An 18,013-nucleotide genomic window follows, 5' to 3' on the forward strand; every position below is an offset into this window, starting at 1 on the left:
GGTGGGTGTCCCAGTCTCAGATATCATATTGAAACCCATAATATGTAGTGTATCAGGCTTTCTGTATCGGTCCATCTTGATCTTAAAAGATGATTACATAAATAAAAACAACAATATGGTACGAAATGCACTACAACTTCCTTTGAGTAGGCGGTGATAGAAATACGGATAAAGATCGGAATAGAAACTCAAACTCTGAACAGTTGTAATCTCTACCGTCACTATTGTAATTCTATAAATACCTGTCTCAACATCAATGAAAATCACGATAAATATTATTCTCAATTCCTAAATTCTATAGGTGAAACTGAATAGTGATTATTTCGTAATCCAATTACATGAAAAACGGATAAGGAGTTCTATAATTTTAATCTCTCCCTTGTAAGTGTAAGAAAAAGAAATCCTTTCATGACTTAATTTTAAAGAATTCTTACTTAGAGATAACTAACTTATTTTCATGTTTAATTCAGATTTTTACTTACTTTATTTATGTTATAATTTTCATGTATTGTTTTATTTATTTAATGCATCCATTAATTTACTCTTTACAGGAAAGTCTAATAGATAAAGTGATACTAGAATTACTCTAGAGTCTTACCCGTTTACAGCCTCTAACATTAGTCTTTTCGATGAAATGAAAGGGTCCAGCTTCTCCCTCGTTTTCTTTTCCACATAAATGTGAACCATTTCATCTGTACTTGGTGGGTTTGCGTCACCACTGATGCAAATCACTTGCAGAGGAAACGTCAGGCTTGACTCTGCATCAATCTTCAGTATTCAACCTGATGTCCCATCTGGGTTGGCAATGGTTGTTGACAAGGAGGCAGCCTATCAAACACACTGAAAGGCCCTCTGCAACAGGCTGACATTCTGGGTTCATGGACAAATCTTTAAACAAATCAGGTCTCATTCAGTTTCGATCATGGGTTCTTCTTCAAAGCATCTGGATGCTTTCAGTCTTTGGTTGTTGAAGGAACCCAGAAAGCAAGAACAAGAAAAAGATGGTGAGATTCTGAATCAGTTTGAACAGAAACACAAATAATAATAGTAAGAACAGGTCAGAATCTGAAAGCAGATCAACAAAGTCTGGGAACTGGAAATCTCCAGCTGAAAGAATTTTTCTCTCTGAAGGAAGGTGGACATGATGAAAGTGATTGAAGAAAAAAAAGTATAAAAATGGTGTTCAATGACTTTTGCAGTAATCTTTAACCTCAATCACACTCTGGGTTGCATGGAAAGGGATTTTTTTTTTTTTTTTTTTTTTTTTTTATCTTAGGGTAAATGTCATTGTTTTATTGAGATAATCAGGTCAGAGTCCTGAATTTCCATTTGCTTTAGGTGAGATGCTAACATATTTGAAAAGTTAACAATGAATATTGAAGTGATGCTTGAAAATAGGACCTTAAAATGGAAATAATTAGGTGCTTATAAATGCTTTCATTGGTCAAAGATTGGTTAGGATGCAAACCCATCAACCATTTACCTGAAATCATGAGGGGAAAATTCAATTCTTCTTGTAGAAACTTAAAGTTATCTTTGGTTCAATCATATTCAATAATACAAACTTGATTGAGCTTAGAAATTGAGCATTATATATCAATTTTACCCGATTATTTTTTATAGTAATAGTATTGTAGAATGAATCAAAAATACAGAATTTTACCCAATTATTTGGGTATACTTATAATAATAATTAAAAAAAATTATGATTAAAGCAATTATTGCCTTGTTATAAGAAATCATCTAATTTCTATTATTTATAAAAGATCTTTGAGTTCGACCTCACTCGACTTGGACCGTCCAACCATCTTGACCACTTGGTTTTTACAACGACAAATTTGAGATGAGTTCGAGCTCACTCGATTTCGACCTCGTTTATGTTTTTTTGGCCTTTTGAGGGTTTGGATTTGTCTCAAATTAATTGTCGATAAGTGAGACCACTTTGTACTTCACAAAAAAGAAGTAGGTGGGATTCATGTCTAGGTTAGTTGGTGCTTTGAAAGTGTGACCTAAGCTTTGGGTAAGCCTAACGCTTACATGAGGAATAATGAGGATTTAAATTTAGTGAGGCAAGAATTATTGTGAGAAGCATAGACGAGAAAATATCTTCATTTTGAGTAAATTGTTTAATTAAGTAATATTTTAATTTGTATTGAGTTATTTGTATTTCTTTACTACTTGTAATCAATAAAGAAGTTTCATTATCAAGTTATTTTTTGTAATTTTTTATTTCAGAAATTCGAATATATTTAATAATTATTTAAAAAATGATTAACTTATTAACCTATATTTATAAAAAAACAATATATATATTTTTTTAATTTTTGATTAACCTTATTAATATTTTATGTAAGTTGTTTGTTCTAAATCGTGGTGAGCGTGCACACGAACTCAAAACCTTTTGTCCCCCTCCTTCCCCTTGCCCTCATAAGCCTCTCACCTCCTACACCAAGAAGTGGTTTGTGCACTAATGGAATCAATGTGTGTAACTGTCCGATCATGATCAGATGGCTGAGATAATCGTTTCTTATGTTTTAAACCAAATGGCTTTTCGTATTGGATCAATCGTGCTAAAAAGTAAACCACATATTTAAAGCATAACATATATTGTATTTTCATGAGAAAAAGAAGATTGTGTTCAACTTAACACCTTTTATATAAATAAACATCGGTGCACTAGAAAAAATATCAAAAATATCAAAAACATAAAAAAGTAACATTCAATTGAAGCAACTTGTAAAATATAACACATGACTAAATTCTTTTTACCAAAAATTGCAGGGTGATCAACATTGTTTTAATTTGTTAGCCAATCAAACACGACAATCCAAATCCAACTCTTCCAAAATAACCTTAATGAAACTTTGGACAAATTTCGTCATAAAAACTCATAACTAGTAGACACCCTAGTCATAACTTTTTCACATATTACCTGATTAAAACCCCTACAATGAAAGCAATAGTTAACCAGTTTTTGTCCACCAGGAAAGACTTCATTAAAATTTCATTAGACATGAGCTGGTTGGAACCAAACACGGCATCTGCAATTGTGTTGACTCCTAGGATCTGACTGCTCAAAGGGGAAATGGTGATTGCATGGGTATGAGCTGCATTATACTCGTAGTGAATGAGATCAAAGTTGTAAATACTATAATTCAACTCACAAAACTTTAAATAAAATTAATTGCCTGGTGTCAATGCATACCTTTTACCGACCTGATTCAGCAATTAAACAAAAAATAATAAATAATTAAAAGATACCTCTATCAGGCCCAAAACGTGTATTCAGTGTCTCTGGAAGAGATTTGCCTCTTATAATGCACTCGATGTTGACGATCCTTTTCCAAATATACAATGGACATTTCCGCCCTCTTAGACGTGCACAATACTAAGGGGCCCATGAACTTTGCAAGACCTTTTCTAACTGCTTGAACAAAGAATATTTCTTCATTTTCTTTCAAGAACAGTTGAACTTTTCTCATGAAACATTTTTCTTCATTTTAGAACGCTTTTCAAAGCTCAGAATTTCTTATTTGTATCTCTCTCACGTATGTAGCTCTATTTATAGAGTTTTATAATCCTACTGGGAAAAGTCACCCCTTGATCTCTGGGCTTATCTGACCGTCCAAATTTGTAACTGCTTTGATATCATGGCTCTTGACCTCTTTATTTTCTTCATTTTGTAGCTTGACAGTTGTTGACTCCAATGCAAACATCTCCTTACATATAGATCAAATTGACATGAAATTTTCTCATTCTAAAAGTATAATTAGATACCTTTCATCGAAGTATAATATTTACCCATAAATTAAGCTTCTTTTGAGAAAAATAATTTGATAGATTTCAGACTTTAATTTGGCTAAACTGAGTATTTTTTCTTTTTTTGCAAGTATGATCATTGACTCTTCCAATATTGATGTTTCCCTCTAGAAAACTTAGATTGATAATTGGTTTGATAGGTAAGAAAACATACTTATATATATTTCTTTTGACATTTAATTTTTCATATAAAGTCTCGTTCTTAATGGCATCAAACGTCTAGAAAATTGAAGCTTTCTACGGCTACTCAAACCTCTCTTACTGTCTAACCTTTACTACTTCCAATATCGATTTCTCTTTATAGAAAACTATGGTTGCCAAAAAAAAATTGTGTTGGAAAGTAGATTCGAAGATATTTCTATCAATGTATAATTTTTAATATGGAGGTATTAATTCCAAGAAAGCAACGTGTACTGGAATATGAAAGAAATAAAAAAGATAGAATAAAACCTAAAATACTTGAGATGATAGATCAGAAAAGAATCACATGATCTATGTGGAAAACTTCTATTTGGACTTAGTTTTTGTTGACCATAGGTTTGTTAAGGAATAGTCCCACATGGATTAGTGAAAACAAATATGTTGAGTTTATTAGTTGGGAAAGAGGTTTCCTAAGATGGCTAGTTATTTTGGGATGAGCCTTGAACCCAACTTCACATGGTATAAGAGCAGGGACTCGTATGTGGGCCTCCACCCAAATTATCCACATGTAAGAACCCAGAGGGCCTACATGTGAGAGGGAGTGTTAAAGAATAATCCCACATGGATTAGTGAAAACAAATATGTTGAGCTTATTAATTGGGAAAGAGGTTTCCTAATATGGTTAGTTATTTTGGGATTGGCCTTGAACCAACTTCACAAGGTTGACTCTCACATTGCTTTTGATGATAACAAAGTTTAATTGAGCTAATAACTTACAAATCTAGTATTTCATATACTTAACCTTCAAGAGCATCTCAAGGTCTAAAACATCAAAGCCAAAATGAAGACCTAAAACACAAAATGAAGAATATCTTTTGAAGAAGCACCCACAAGGAAGAAATCAACGTATTCTCGAGTTCAAGCTTAAAAAGAGCAAATATTTGAATTCAATCAATTTATGTAGGAGAATATTTTAACTCTTATTCCTGAAGTACTTGTAAGATCAAAACTTTAGGATATAATTTGTATATAGACATGTTTAGAATCATCATACATATTAGTTAGAAACATGTTAGAGAGAGAAAGAGAGAGGGAGTGGAACCAAATGGTAGGCATCATGAAACTAGGGACTTGTAAACGAGTTAGTTTTATCATGGAAGCATTAGTTTTTTGCTCTTGATAGTCATTAAAAGACAATATGGCATAGACTTCATAACAAAAATGTTTCTTAGTCCTTTCAAATGAAATGATGATTGTTTCTTGTGACAAACCTCTCAATGAGATCTCTCTTGGACCCTTGCGACGAAGTGCCACAAAGAACTGTTTGCTCCCGCAACTCACGAATGCTCATTTCTCTAAGCCTTTTGACTGAATCCGTCTTCCCACACTTTGACGATTCCCCATTTCGATATTCTCTTTCGCTTTCTAGTCACTGAAGAGTCTGTCATCAGGTCAATGTTTGACTGGGTTTTTTCTTTTCGATTTGGGAAATTGATAGAAATTTAGGGTCGAAGGTTCAAAATAGGGGGTGACCAGGATGAGATGAGAGAAATTATGGGTAGAGAGGGGCGACGAGAGAAACCGAGAGGGACGACGGCTGGCAAAAACAGAGAAAGAGAGACACTGGGAAAAGAAGTCGGTTGAATTAGAGAGGAAGAGAAGCCAAGGAGGGATGAGCATGAAGATGAGAGGCGATCGATGGCGGGCAAATGGACGGAGAGCGCAGGTAGAGAAGAGCGGAGAATGGAGAGTGAAATTGTAGGTAAGATGAGAGTGGAAAGGCATAGCTAGAAAGAAGGACACATTCTCAATCGATCTAATTCTATCCAACCAAAACAACATAGTTCAAAAGTATTAGTAATCAGACTAAATTGGTTGGAATGGTAATTTTGCCTAGAGGTTGTAGCACGAAGAACGAAAGAACATGGAACCTTCCTTGTTTTCTTAAAGGAAGACAAAGTAGAAGACCATATCTGACCTCCATCTTATCTCCAATTTTTCATTTCTCACCTTAAGAAAAAATAATAATTCTTTGAACTATTACCACTCAAATACCTATATTTGATTGATCCCATGTCCCTGAGCCGCTTCTGCGCGACAGATCCTTCGCTTATCTCTACCGCCGCAAGATTGTTCATAGGGATATTAAACCCTCCAACCTTCTCATTAATAACCAAATCCAAGATCGCCGACTACGGGGTCAGTCGTATTTTGGCACAGACTATGGACCCCTGCAACTACTCTGTTGGGACAATAGCGTACATGAGTCCGGAGCGGAACAACACTGATCATAACCACGGCAGCGACGACGGATACGCAGGGGATATCTGGAGTCTTGGTTTAAGCATACTTGAGTGCTTCTTACCGCCGACGGCGTCAAAGGAGTTTCGAAGCTTCATCGGTTGTTGTCTCCAGAAAGATCCAGCCAAAACGTGGACTGCGGCGCAGCTACTAACCCACCCCTTCGTAACCCGGGCGGCCAGCACACAGCTGCCTGCCCCGCTGCCTCCTAATTCTTGCTCCGGCACTTCTTCCCATTCATTAGCTCTTGGGTGAGGAGGCATAGCAGAATGGATGTGTGTGCAGCAACAATCAAACTTTTCAAGTATGGAATTGACATGGATCTTCTGAAGCTTTTTTTTCTGGATAGTAAATAAAATAAAAAATGGATAGTTATAACCCATTGAGGATCATTTGTGGACACTTGTTGAGGCAATTGAAGGATTTTCCTTACATTTTGACCTTGAAACTGGACCACTTGTAGTTGAAAAAATGGTGAATTGTAAGGCATTAGAATCACTTGTCGACACTTGTGAGGCAGTTACTAGCTCATTATGCATCATTTGAATAATAACAATGGCCATGACTTCTTTTCAACTCCACCTCAGGTGGTCAAATAAATGAACCGAGTAGGCTCGCCCTTTACCAGGATTTCGACTTTTGAATAATGTTACCGACACCCAGGAAGCAACCCCGTAGCTAGACTGCACCCATCCTTTTTTTATGCTTGCAAAAGTATATTATGGGCAAAGAGAAATGGCTGATGTTTATTCCCACTTACATTAAAGTCAGTTCAAGAGAAACAATAAAATGAGCTCTTCTGACAGCAATGACATCGTTGTAGAGACTTGAAGGTCTTGCCACTAGCATTATGATTCATCCCGCTATCAACTTAGATCCCATGTTCTGCAGCTAGCTGGATTGTGCTGCTGTTGCTATGACCATCATTTGATAAAATTTCCTTGCTCTATTATTGACTACCTTCAGATCTTGATGTTTCTCCTAGTGTCTATGTCTGATTACAGAGCCGATTGGAAGATCATCTCAGCCAGTTCCTGCTCAAGAAAAGTTGACATTTTTATTGTGATTGCAGTGGCATATGCAACAAGTAGTAACAAAATAACTCTTGGAAGGATCCAAGTACCTGCTTCCCTGAAGGAACAATTGGTTCTCCCCATTCCATGGCCTTTTTCTCTAGATTCTCAAAATCTGCTTTTCCACCCTGCAGAGAAGATGACCAAATAAGAAATCAATTCTACCTGAGTTTACTTCTATATACATCTGTATCCTTGTCTTCTTAATTATCTGTAGCATTGAATCGAACCTCAATCATGGCTCCAATTTCTGAGTCAAAGCTTGCATATCGCTTCCGAACCAGCTCATCCAAATCACCCTCCTAGTAGTATATGCCAAAAAACAAAATGTCAGATGACAGATAACCCACTTGAAAGAGAAGAGTTCAGAAAATCCTGACCTCAATAAGTTTCGCAACACTGCGAAGTCCTCGAGCCAGGGTATCCATTCCGGATATATGAGCAATGAATAAATCTTCCGGATCTGTACTCTCTCTCCGACTGAGGAACAATTTGGCAAGAAGTTAAGAGTCAAGGGTCAGAACTAAAAGTTACAAGCATATACATTAGAACACATTTGCAAGGAAGAACTCACAGTTTTGCATCAAAGTTGAATCCACCAGGTGCAAGCCCTCCCTGTTCACCAGGAAAGCTAATTGAGTAACAAACTCTCCCTAAACTTTCAAGATCTGTAAGCTTATGGAGTTGAAACAGCTACATGAAGACTTACATTCCTAACCACACTTAGCATAACCAGAGTTGCCTCTCCAATGTCCACGAGGAATTGATCAGTGTCCCAACCTATAGTAATGCAATGTCTTCATTATTAATTAAAGCAGAAATCTATTCATTCCCTTTCAGAAATATAATACAACAATTTTTCACCAATCTGGGGGTCGCCGGTGTTTGCATCAACGTTTCCAAGCAACCCACTGATCCTTGCAGTTTCAAGCTCATGGAAACAGCTGGAAGAGCAAAAAAATTCAGTATGGAAGGCTCCACATTGCATAATCTGTAAACTCAACTGAACATTTAAATTCAAATGCAAAATATAAATCCACACCTGTGTTTGGATAGGGTAGCATGGTTACACTCAATGTTGAGTTTGAATTCCCCTGATAGATTCAAATCATTGATTTCAAGAATTTAAAAAATTTTAAAAAAATGTACTTTCAACAGACATCGACTCTTACTATAATTGAGCTCCTCTGTGAACTGAGAATTCAATAACTAAGTGGGCAATACCCCAGGGATCTTTACATCCAACTTAATCAAGTCTGTATTTCTGTTTCAGTGATTTCCTTCAGCAGTAATTTTGGCCTTTTGTTCATGAAAACGTCTTTGTTATATGTCATTACAGTATCTCTCAAAAGAAAGTATTGTGTGTGACTTGAGCTTTTGGTTAATGGTCACACCAGGGCTTTCTAGTATGATGTCTTGCATTAAAGTCTCACCATGGAAAGGGAGGATTTCACATTCAAGAAAAACATAATTGAAGTGTACAGTTTAAAATAACATTATAGACCCCAAATATCTCAGATGTACCCAAGGCAACTCCGATGGTTGAGACTACCTCCAGATTCATGTACACAATTATCTCAGAGGAATTGCAGTGGTCTGTGCCAAGATGCGACTATCCTCGAAGTTGACATTTTTCATTTGGTTTTGATCTGGTTTTGGTTGTTGAGATTCAATGGTTTAACAAATTGATGAACTATTTTACAGCGATGGACATAGGTCAATCTGTTTAAAGAATCTGACATAGCATGTTAGAGAGGGGCACCTGAAGAGGCTACCTCTTGCTGAAATTGAACTTTGAGAACAGATCCATGGGTAACCCCAGCCCAACTAGAGTTGGTGATGCAATTGGAAACTCATCTAGCCAAACACATGATTTTTTTGGCTCAAAGAGATCATTGCAGCACAACTGAAGCAAAAATGAAAGCACAACTCACGAGAATGAAGATTTCATTAGTCTAGTGGTGGTAGAAGGAGACTTAGCCTAGTAGTTAATTGGTTCTATATTTGGGGATTCCACTCTTCTTAATGAATGATTTCATCTTCTCTTCCTGATTGTATGTTGTATCTTACATTATATTAATAAACTCTGCTTCTCTTCATGTAGATGTCCAACCACTCATTAACGGCTTAATGTGGAAGGTGATTCCTATACTTTCATTAGCTGGTGTAGTAAGGGAACTGATCCCAATTGGATATTACTTCATCTGGTCAAGGAGATTATGAACAAAACAGAACCTCACCACTACATGGCACCATTCCCCAAGGTCATGCAACACAGCTGCAAACAGGCTTGCATGTGATTCCACTTCTCTTTTGGATCTTGCCATCAAGACCTTAATGTTTTTATTATTGTAGCCTTCCTTCTCCCTAGGTAAGGTCTGTTGTACTCTCTTCTCTCTCAATAAAAGCTCATTTAAAATTTATAAAAAAAATAAAAAAATTCTCAAGTTTAAAAAAGGAGATTACAGAAAAAGCAATTGTTGAAACAGATGATGCATACCTGAAAGACCATATTTTAGTAGAAAGCTTGCTGTAGTAGCAGCATCCCAATCATACCTGGTAAATATAGAAAGTTAAAAGGTTGAAACAACGCAACAAATTCTCTTACTGAAAAGATATCTTTTAACTTACTGGTGCTTCGTGGGTTCTTGAGGTTTAGGTTCAATCAAAAGAGTACCTGAAAGATAAAAGACAGATACTTATTTTGTGAAAGAGTGAAAAAGAGGGCCGCATCCTATACAGGAAATCAAATTGAGAGTTCAAGCCCTTCAGAGCAGGATTCCACAGAAGCTAAATACTTTCATACTTGTAGATCTTTTCTGAGAGATGATTCGTACTTGTAAATCTACTTGGAACAAACGTCCAAGACTCTCAGACCCCCTACAGAAGGATCGTACTTGTAATTTTAATTATGTACCAATACTTAACTAAAACTAACTTTGATGTAGAAATAAGCAGTCATAAACCTTCCATTGATTTTTTTTGCAATATCCCAAGCTTATCCATACGAGGTTTAACTTTTTTTTTTGGGGGGGGATAAATAAGAGGTTTATCAAGAAATGAGCAATCTGAGTCCCCAACTCGGACACTAAAAAGACTAATCTAAGTGATATAGCTACGCTTTTTAAAGTAAAAACAGAACGTACCATTAAATCCAATTTTCTTCTTCCAATCAGCGGCGGCTTTAAGAAAAGTTGCCTGCAAGGGACACTCTAGGAGTAAGGAAAACAACATGGATGCTATTGGATGAAATGAAACATGTAAAGAAACCAGAGAACATAAATGCAGTAACACAAATAAATAAGCAAAAAGTTAATAGAGAAAGATCAGTATACCCACCATATGATCCAACTCCCTTTTCATATCTGTGTTTAAGAGAGATTGATATCCTTCCCTTCCACCCCAAAAAACATAATTTTGTCCTCCGAGGTAATGAGTAACCTACAAAAATTGTTCAACTTAACTAAGCTTCAGAACCGTAAAATGAAAATAAGATAAATTATGGATCCTATTGGGAAAAATTATAAGATGCTAATGATATCTAATTCATATTGTTAGAAAAGAAAACATAAAGAACAATAGAGCTCATACAACTCTGAGAACATATCTAATATTTATTTTTTCTTTCAGAAAACTCCCTATTTGGTATTTTCTTAAATAGTGAGATAGACTGGAAAACTTTCTTCCCTTGTAATTTGAGACTTGTCCAACTAGAAAGAGCTCTTCCCTTGTAATTTGCAGTTTGTCCTACTGGAAAGAGCTCTTCTCTTGTAATTTGAGGCTTGTCCTAATGGAAAGAGTTCTTCCGTTGTAATTTGGGGCCTATTCCTCTCTCTCTCCTTAGTATTCTTTTCATTTGCTTTTCAATAAAAAAAACATCAACACAATGTTCAGCCTCTATGAGTATATGTCTGGTGAAAGAATCAATTGGAGCATCAATTTGTCTAAAGATCAGGATGGACTCAATAAGCATAGAGAAAGTGAATATGAAATGGCTTAAATACAGGTATGCAGCACTTTGTCTTCCAACAACATATTTGGGCTTACCTCTTTTTCATAGGCAGAGTAACTACGTACTTTTTCATAGGCAGAGCAACTAATAAATTACTGCAGCTGGTATTGGGAAGGTGTGAAAAAAATCAGCCACCCTATATTGGAAGAGCTACGCTAATTAAAGTCATGCAGGCCAGAATTCCCAATTACTTCTTATCACCCATACCATGCCCAACAAACATATAAGCTAAACTAAAGGACTACACCATAGGTGCATGAAGTTAAGGTATTCACTTGTGTGGATTGGGAATCCAGAGGGTAAAAAAAATTAACACAACCCTCTTAGCTAAATGGATGTGGAGATTCACCAGCAAACAACAAAAAAAGTTTGTTTTTTTTTTAAATAGTGAATGTTTTAATTTCTAAAATGACAAGTAATTAAAAAGAGAGCGGCAAAGCCCTACAATTCCAACGGGAAAGAGCTCCCAACAACTAGGTATTGGCAAGAGACACCTTGCTTCAAGAGCTGGTCCCTGAGAGGATTGCCTGATCAGTGGGTATGCTGCTAGTCTATGAATTTACCTGAGCATATATTAGATGTTCATGATGGACATGTAGTAGTTCCAAGAAGTATCCTTTTTCTTTATAAACCAAGAGATAATAACTGCTGAATCTCCTTCAAAAATTACTGGAATAGAAAATTTCTGGAAGAAAAGAAGAAGACCTTTCCATCATGATCTCTGACTGTGCCATCAATTCCTGCAGGCCCCTGATCACCTTCAGAACTGACATCAAAATTTAGTTTGAGCCAGCCACTCGAAGGGGAAACCAAGGGAGCAAAGCTAGAGGTGAAACTTCACTACTAGAGAGAATTTCCTCCCAATTCCACCAGGTATCAAGAATTATGAGTGATTGACAAGAAATATGAAGCTGAACCAAACTAACTGGCTGCCCATGGTTAGCCACCATGGCAAGGCATCAACCATCTGGAAGGGAATATTAAAAGAGAAGAGCAACTTCAAGTGGTCGTACTTTACATGGTCCCCACCCCCCTCCCAAAGCAGGTAGAAACTAAATTTAGATTGATCCTCTTTGGGCATCCCAAGACCATCTGGGGTTGGAGGAGAAATAAAAAACAAGCAGCGAAGAAATCCTTATGGCACTGCTAAGGCCAACAGACTATTGTAGTTCTAATCTAGCAGAAACAAAGGCATTGCCATCTCCATGGCAAATGTGATTGTACTTCAAGTGATTATACTTTATTACATGGGTATCCAACCCCCTCCTAAAGCAGGTAGAAACTAAATTTAGATCAATCCTCTTTGGGCATTCCCAGGGTTGAAGGTGAAAAAAAACAATCAGCGGAGAAACCCTTATGGCACTACTAGACTGTTGTAGTTCTAATCCAGTAGAAACAAGGGCCTTGCCATCTCCAATAAGGATTTTTGCATAACTGATCTGTTTGATAAAGTAGTAGATCTTTCTTCTTCATGGAAAATTGAGTGGACCAGGTCCCAAGTACAACAAACCCTTGTCTCAAAAAACCTTGCAAAATCAACGGTTTCTAAGGAGTGCCTTAGGGCCGTCTTTGCCTCTATAACTCATTAAGAATAAATCTGTATTCCATGTTGTACTTCACTGTTGTACCCTAGTTTACTACCAGTTGTCTGAATAAATGGCAATGAACACATTGCCATTTTCAAAAAATATATAAAAATAAAAATCACCATTTAAAAAAAAATTGAACAGAGATATAGTGACAATCACCTCCATGGCTTTCTTGACTTGGGCAGCAGCATATGCATATACACCTACTTCCGGACTGCAGAAGCAAATCATAAGCTTTTTGTGGTAAGTACACCCATAAAGAGAAAACAAGGTTATTTAACTGGGACTAAGGTTCCAGCTGTGTCGCCATAGAAAAATAAAATAACAGGAAAATCCTTTTCCCTCCCAATTTTCCTATTGTCTTCTTTGACAAGTTCTTCTTGCATTTGTGCCACTATGAGAACTGGCATGAAAATTAAATGTAGTATTTGTGCCTACACTAGATTTTTTTTTTAAAAAAAAGCCCAATATTATAACAATAAGCAGGATTGAGGTAAAGGGGATGAGTAGTCAAGGACTAGTTGTTTAATATTCTTGGCTTATTTTTCCATTGCTTCCTATTGAAGTAATAGAAAACTCAAGTTTCAGTTAACTCCAACTTTTTATGAGACGAGAAATTAGGAGGGAAATTTTCTCATCCCTTATAACCAGTACAAATGACAAAGTTTTGGATAAACAGAAAATTTTTCCACTTACAATTTTTTCTAATGTTTCCTGTAGGGGCCATAGGCCCCCTATTGCTTGTGCGCTAGTATGGCATGCGTGCTTACTCTTTGCAACCTGAGACCAATTTTTGGTACAAAAATATGTACTTTTTTAAGAAAAGCTACTCCACCCATAATTTACTTCCTCTTAAGGGGCTGTCTAATTATTTTTTATCATGTAATTGCTGAGGTGTAATTTTTTATATCATTGGTTTGAGAACTTCAACTACCATTTTCAGGAATGTTTTTTGTCTAGCCTTCCAACCATCTCTCCAATCAAGCCAATCTTAGTTTCCACCAGATTTGTTGGAGTACCATGAACCAACATCCTATCTATTGATTAATGTCTCACTGAATTGTCATACTATGAGCACATAAAGAATGAAGACAACAAACTTAAGGTGGGAAAAAAAAAGACACCTGGTAGCAGCTCCATGCATGTAGCGAGGATGGTGAAACAACTGAGCAGTACCCCACAAAGGTCGGATTTTAGTCCCCTGCTTCACATGAACGACTTATTTGAGCAAATAGATAAGAAAAGCAAGGAAAATCATTTCAAAAGTGCACAAACAAAATTTTTCCTCATAAGCTATGTCAAAAATTATTTGTAGATGAATCACACAAACTGCAACTCATGTAACTTTTCAAGTAAGCTTGCAAAAGATCTAATATAAAGAAGAATGGACGAAAAAGATAAATCATGAGTATATTCAATAAGCCTCTATTTGATGTGCCAGAAAGCATGAGGAGCACAATGACAAGAGAGAAAAAACATTTACCTGAAGTTCCTTTGCAAGGGCTACCACGTCATCCAGATTAGCATTTGTTTCCTGAGGCATGACAATGAAGCCATAGTATTTAAGAGAAAGAGAGACCACATCAAAAGTGGTATGATATTCACAACTAATCAAATTATCTGACTTACCTCTAAAGTTTTACCATCAGGAGCTATGTCTCTGTCATGAAAACACCACCATTCCACACCCAACTTTTTAATGAACTCAAAGTTGGCTCTCACTATTTTATTCAAAGGGTTAAAAAAATTAGTTTAACTTGACAAGGACTTCAAGAAGTTAAATAGATATTACAATTTCAGTGATGTAAAAATTCATAATAACCCCTACTTACTTCTTCTTTTAGCCATAGCTAGTGAGTTTGTACCATCCTCCCAAGGCCACTGCTTTGTTGGAGCACCAAAAGGGTCTCCTCCTGTTCCACGAAATGTATGCCAAAATGCCACACTAAATCTCATCCAATCCTACAATCAACACATATTCTTGTCAGTTGGCGAATTAGTTATCATGTTAAGACATATTTTTGTCTGGTAGAATCAGAAGGGCCCTTCTAATATTCAGGTTTTGTATCAATTTCAATATCTTGGAACGAAATACTCAACAGAGCAGAGAGGTTGGCCCATCAATTAAAAAATACGGGGGTTCCCCCTAAGTAACTGAGGGTGAGAGCCAAAAGACTACAAAAAAAAAAAGTTACAGTTATAACTGACCTTCATTTTTTTCCCGAGGATCACTTCATCAGCATTATACCATTTAAATGCAAGAGGGTGCTTGCTAGTAGGACCCTATATAAATAAACATTAATATGTATATATGCATATATGAAACTGAAGTTAAGAAAAGAGAAAAAAATATGCTTAACCTTTCTAGGAAAGCAGGTAGAACTAACTGATTAACCACATACCTCATACTTAATTTGGGGAACATTAGGGAAAAATTCACCTTCCCATTCATCCAAAGCTCCATCATCACATTTTGCATCAACATCAGCAGGGCACGTAGGTGGCCCCACTGCAATCTGCCCATGGGATAAGATACTCAAGACAAAATTAAGAAAAAAAGAAAAAAAAATGATAACACTAAAATCGTGTAGACATAACTTACAACGGCCAGGAAAGACAATTCCAAACAAAGGAGTAACAGAAGAATTTTTCTAGCCTCCATGTTTTATCTCATGCAAGTGATCTCTGCAATGCAGTAGGGGATCATAATGAAACAACACTACCAGATGCAAAGGAATTGAAGCATCAAACATGACCCAACCGAAAGGAAATATTTTAATTAATTTTTGCATAAAAAGGGACAAAAAAAGAGCATGCTCACAAAATAAAAATAAAAATCGCTGAAACAAGAACTGTAGAAACCGTGTGGCTATTGAAAATAATAGCAAATACACTGATCACGAGTAAAGTGTTAACTGCAAAATGCTAATGAAACCTGAACATGCATAACTGTGAGATTGTTATCAAACCAAAAGCATGATACATGGAGGAAAACAACGTCTTGTTGATATGAAAATTACTCTCATCAGCATCCACTTGGTTTCGCATAAAACCAGGAAAATTGCTACTTTTTCTTTTTCTTTTATTCCATTAGATAAAAAAGAGTAGTATGATATCTCACAGAAAAAATCAGAAGAAGAAAAAGATCGAACCAACTTGAACGAACAATCAGCATCAACTGTATTCAAACTTAATAGGATGTCTAAAACAACGAAGACGCAGAGGCTTCCGCCATTCGACAAACAGAGGAAATCCCAAAAAATTACAGCCGTAATAATGACTTCATGCATTTATACACATTACTCTCGAACGACAACACGGAGAAACAAAATCAGTTAAAAAAAAGTAACTTGCAATCAAAATAAACTATGGGAAAACAGAAGACTAGAACAACTGCGACCTTGCATTACCAGTAAAAATTTCACCAAGAACCGATGATCGAGGGAAGACGGTAGTCGAGCAGAGAACAAGGTTAAATATGTAGAAAATAAGAAGCTAATCGCAGGGAAGGAAACACTTAGGGTTTTAAATAACCGGCGGATAAAATTTTCAGAATAGAATAATACTAAAAAGATTTTCGGTCTAAATATAATATTTTCCTACTCTTACGTTAGAAGAAGAAAAACAGCTTAAGATGGTTGCTGATAAGCACTGAAAAGAGACTTCTCCTCTTGGACCATTTTAGCCTCAGAATTCTCAGTTTTTTCCACATGTGAAAAGGTTTCTGAATGGACGCTACTTTCTTTGCAGTCAGAGAAACAAGGAGACTCCGGGGGACTGAGATTTCCCAGCAACCCATCGCGTGAGCCTCTACAGTATAAAATCTGAAGTCCAAATGGAAAGCCTTCATCCTTCATCTTTTGTTTAAAGCCGAATTTATTAACCTGTCATCCGTTCCAGTTGAGCTAGTTCTAATTACCATATTCCCCTTACCACATTGCCCTTTATTTTTCTTGTGTTTACATTATTTAACAAAGTGACCCGATTTTCTATATATAAAACATGCTCTATTGTTTTATTCCTTTTGAATTTCTTTTTTTAGGTTTACCATGGTATTTCTTGGGTTTCTTCTTTATGAAATTAGTCTACTTTGATTTTATCAAATTTATTTTTTCACTAACTTCAAATCCGATACCCATGGTTTTCTCTATGTTGTTGTTATGATTTTCTTCTATATGAATTGACACCAACACTTTGTCTAATGTGGGAGTTCTCTTTTATGCTTCATCTGGATCTTATAGTCTGACCATGATGAAAGAAGTTTTTTTATGACGGCAAATGTTTGTATTCTATCATCTATTGGAATACCCTTGGCAATAATCTTAGCTACAATGTATTGAAGTTCATGTGATCGATTATCGATTTCCCATATGCTATCATGTAGGTGAAATAGTCTCCTTTGAAAAACTTTTATTTAGACTTAGTTTTGTTGACTATAGGTTGATTCTCACTTTCCTTCGGATGATAACAAAACTTAATTGAACTAATAACTTGTAAATCTAGTATTCTAGATATTTAACCTTCAAGAGCATCTCAAAGTCTAAAACATCAAAGCCACAATAAAAACCTCAAACACAAAATGAAGAACATCTTTTGAAAAACCACCCACGAGGAAGAAATCAACGTATTCTCGAGTTCTAGCGTCAATAGACAAATATTAAAACTCGGTAAATTTATGTAAGAGAGTATTTTAATTCTTATTCCTTATGTACTCGTGAGATCAGAGCTTTGTAATATAATTTGTATATAGAATGTTTAGAATCATCACACATAATAGTTAGAAACATGTTAGAGAGAGAGAGAGAGAGGGAGTGGAACCAAATGGTAGGTATCATGATACTAGCGACATGTAAACGAGTTAGTTTTGTCATGGAAGCATTACATGATGTGAAAATCTTTTGCTCTTGATATTCATTAAAAGACAATATGTCATAGACTTAGTCCTTTCAAATGAAATAATAATGTTTTTCATTTATTTACAATATTTTTTATGTAAAGTGAGGCTAAATTGTTCCTTTCTACTAGAGTTTGCATTATCCTTCCAATTGTTCTGTAAAAATAAATCAACAAATAATGGT

At 35.9% G+C, this 18,013-nt stretch overlaps 2 protein-coding genes across 5 annotated transcripts; one reads left to right on the forward strand and one right to left on the reverse strand.

Annotated features, from left to right (window-relative positions):
- Positions 1 to 6,033: 6,033 nt before the first annotated feature.
- On the forward strand, positions 6,034 to 6,516 carry LOC137951278 (mitogen-activated protein kinase kinase 5-like). Its single transcript, XM_068797865.1, has one exon. The coding sequence runs from the start codon at positions 6,034 to 6,036 to the stop codon at positions 6,514 to 6,516; it is 483 nt and encodes a 160-aa protein (XP_068653966.1).
- Positions 6,517 to 6,816: 300 nt separating this feature from the next.
- Positions 6,817 to 16,632, reverse strand: LOC137951647 (xylose isomerase-like). 4 transcript variants are annotated; one of them, XM_068798465.1, is made up of 21 exons: positions 16,545 to 16,632; positions 15,538 to 15,620; positions 15,338 to 15,451; positions 15,144 to 15,218; positions 14,768 to 14,897; positions 14,565 to 14,656; positions 14,419 to 14,469; positions 14,060 to 14,139; positions 13,095 to 13,149; positions 10,674 to 10,775; positions 10,481 to 10,532; positions 9,966 to 10,011; positions 9,835 to 9,890; positions 8,377 to 8,428; positions 8,199 to 8,278; positions 8,044 to 8,114; positions 7,909 to 7,949; positions 7,715 to 7,814; positions 7,565 to 7,636; positions 7,385 to 7,462; positions 6,817 to 7,295 (listed from the first exon to the last, which is right to left on the reverse strand). In XM_068798465.1, the coding sequence occupies exons 2-21, from the start codon at positions 15,595 to 15,597 to the stop codon at positions 7,260 to 7,262; spliced, it is 1,443 nt and encodes a 480-aa protein (XP_068654566.1). In that variant the 5' UTR covers positions 15,598 to 15,620; positions 16,545 to 16,632; the 3' UTR covers positions 6,817 to 7,259. The 4 variants fall into 4 exon arrangements, with proteins under 4 accessions (XP_068654566.1, XP_068654567.1, XP_068654564.1 ...); XM_068798466.1 differs by lacking the exon at positions 16,545 to 16,632 and adding an exon at positions 16,346 to 16,527 and having other exon boundaries at positions 14,060 to 14,136; XM_068798463.1 differs by lacking the exon at positions 16,545 to 16,632 and adding an exon at positions 16,346 to 16,527.
- Positions 16,633 to 18,013: the final 1,381 nt, after the last annotated feature.

The sequence above is a fragment of the Aristolochia californica genome, unplaced genomic scaffold (assembly GCF_029961685.1).
Source record: "Aristolochia californica isolate CCGP_79_NKW_82.1479 unplaced genomic scaffold, dmAriCali1.0.hap1 SCAF_15, whole genome shotgun sequence".
Classification (NCBI taxonomy): domain Eukaryota; kingdom Viridiplantae; phylum Streptophyta; class Magnoliopsida; order Piperales; family Aristolochiaceae; genus Aristolochia; species Aristolochia californica.

What these genes read in the sequence shown, in the direction of transcription:
- LOC137951278 (XM_068797865.1), top strand. Translation starts at nt 6,034, where the DNA reads ATGTCCCTGAGCCGCTTCTGCGCGACAGATCCTTCGCTTATCTCTACC.
- LOC137951647 (XM_068798465.1), bottom strand. Translation starts at nt 15,597, where the DNA reads ATGGAGGCTAGAAAAATTCTTCTGTTACTCCTTTGTTTGGAATTGTCT. An exon ending in AATTGTCTTTCCTGGCCGTT is followed by an intron (nt 15,452 to 15,537) that starts GTAAGTTATGTC and finishes TCCCATGGGCAG; the next exon opens with ATTGCAGTGGGGCCACCTAC. An exon ending in GCTACCCTATCCAAACACAG is followed by an intron (nt 8,279 to 8,376) that starts GTGTGGATTTAT and finishes TTGCTCTTCCAG; the next exon opens with CTGTTTCCATGAGCTTGAAA.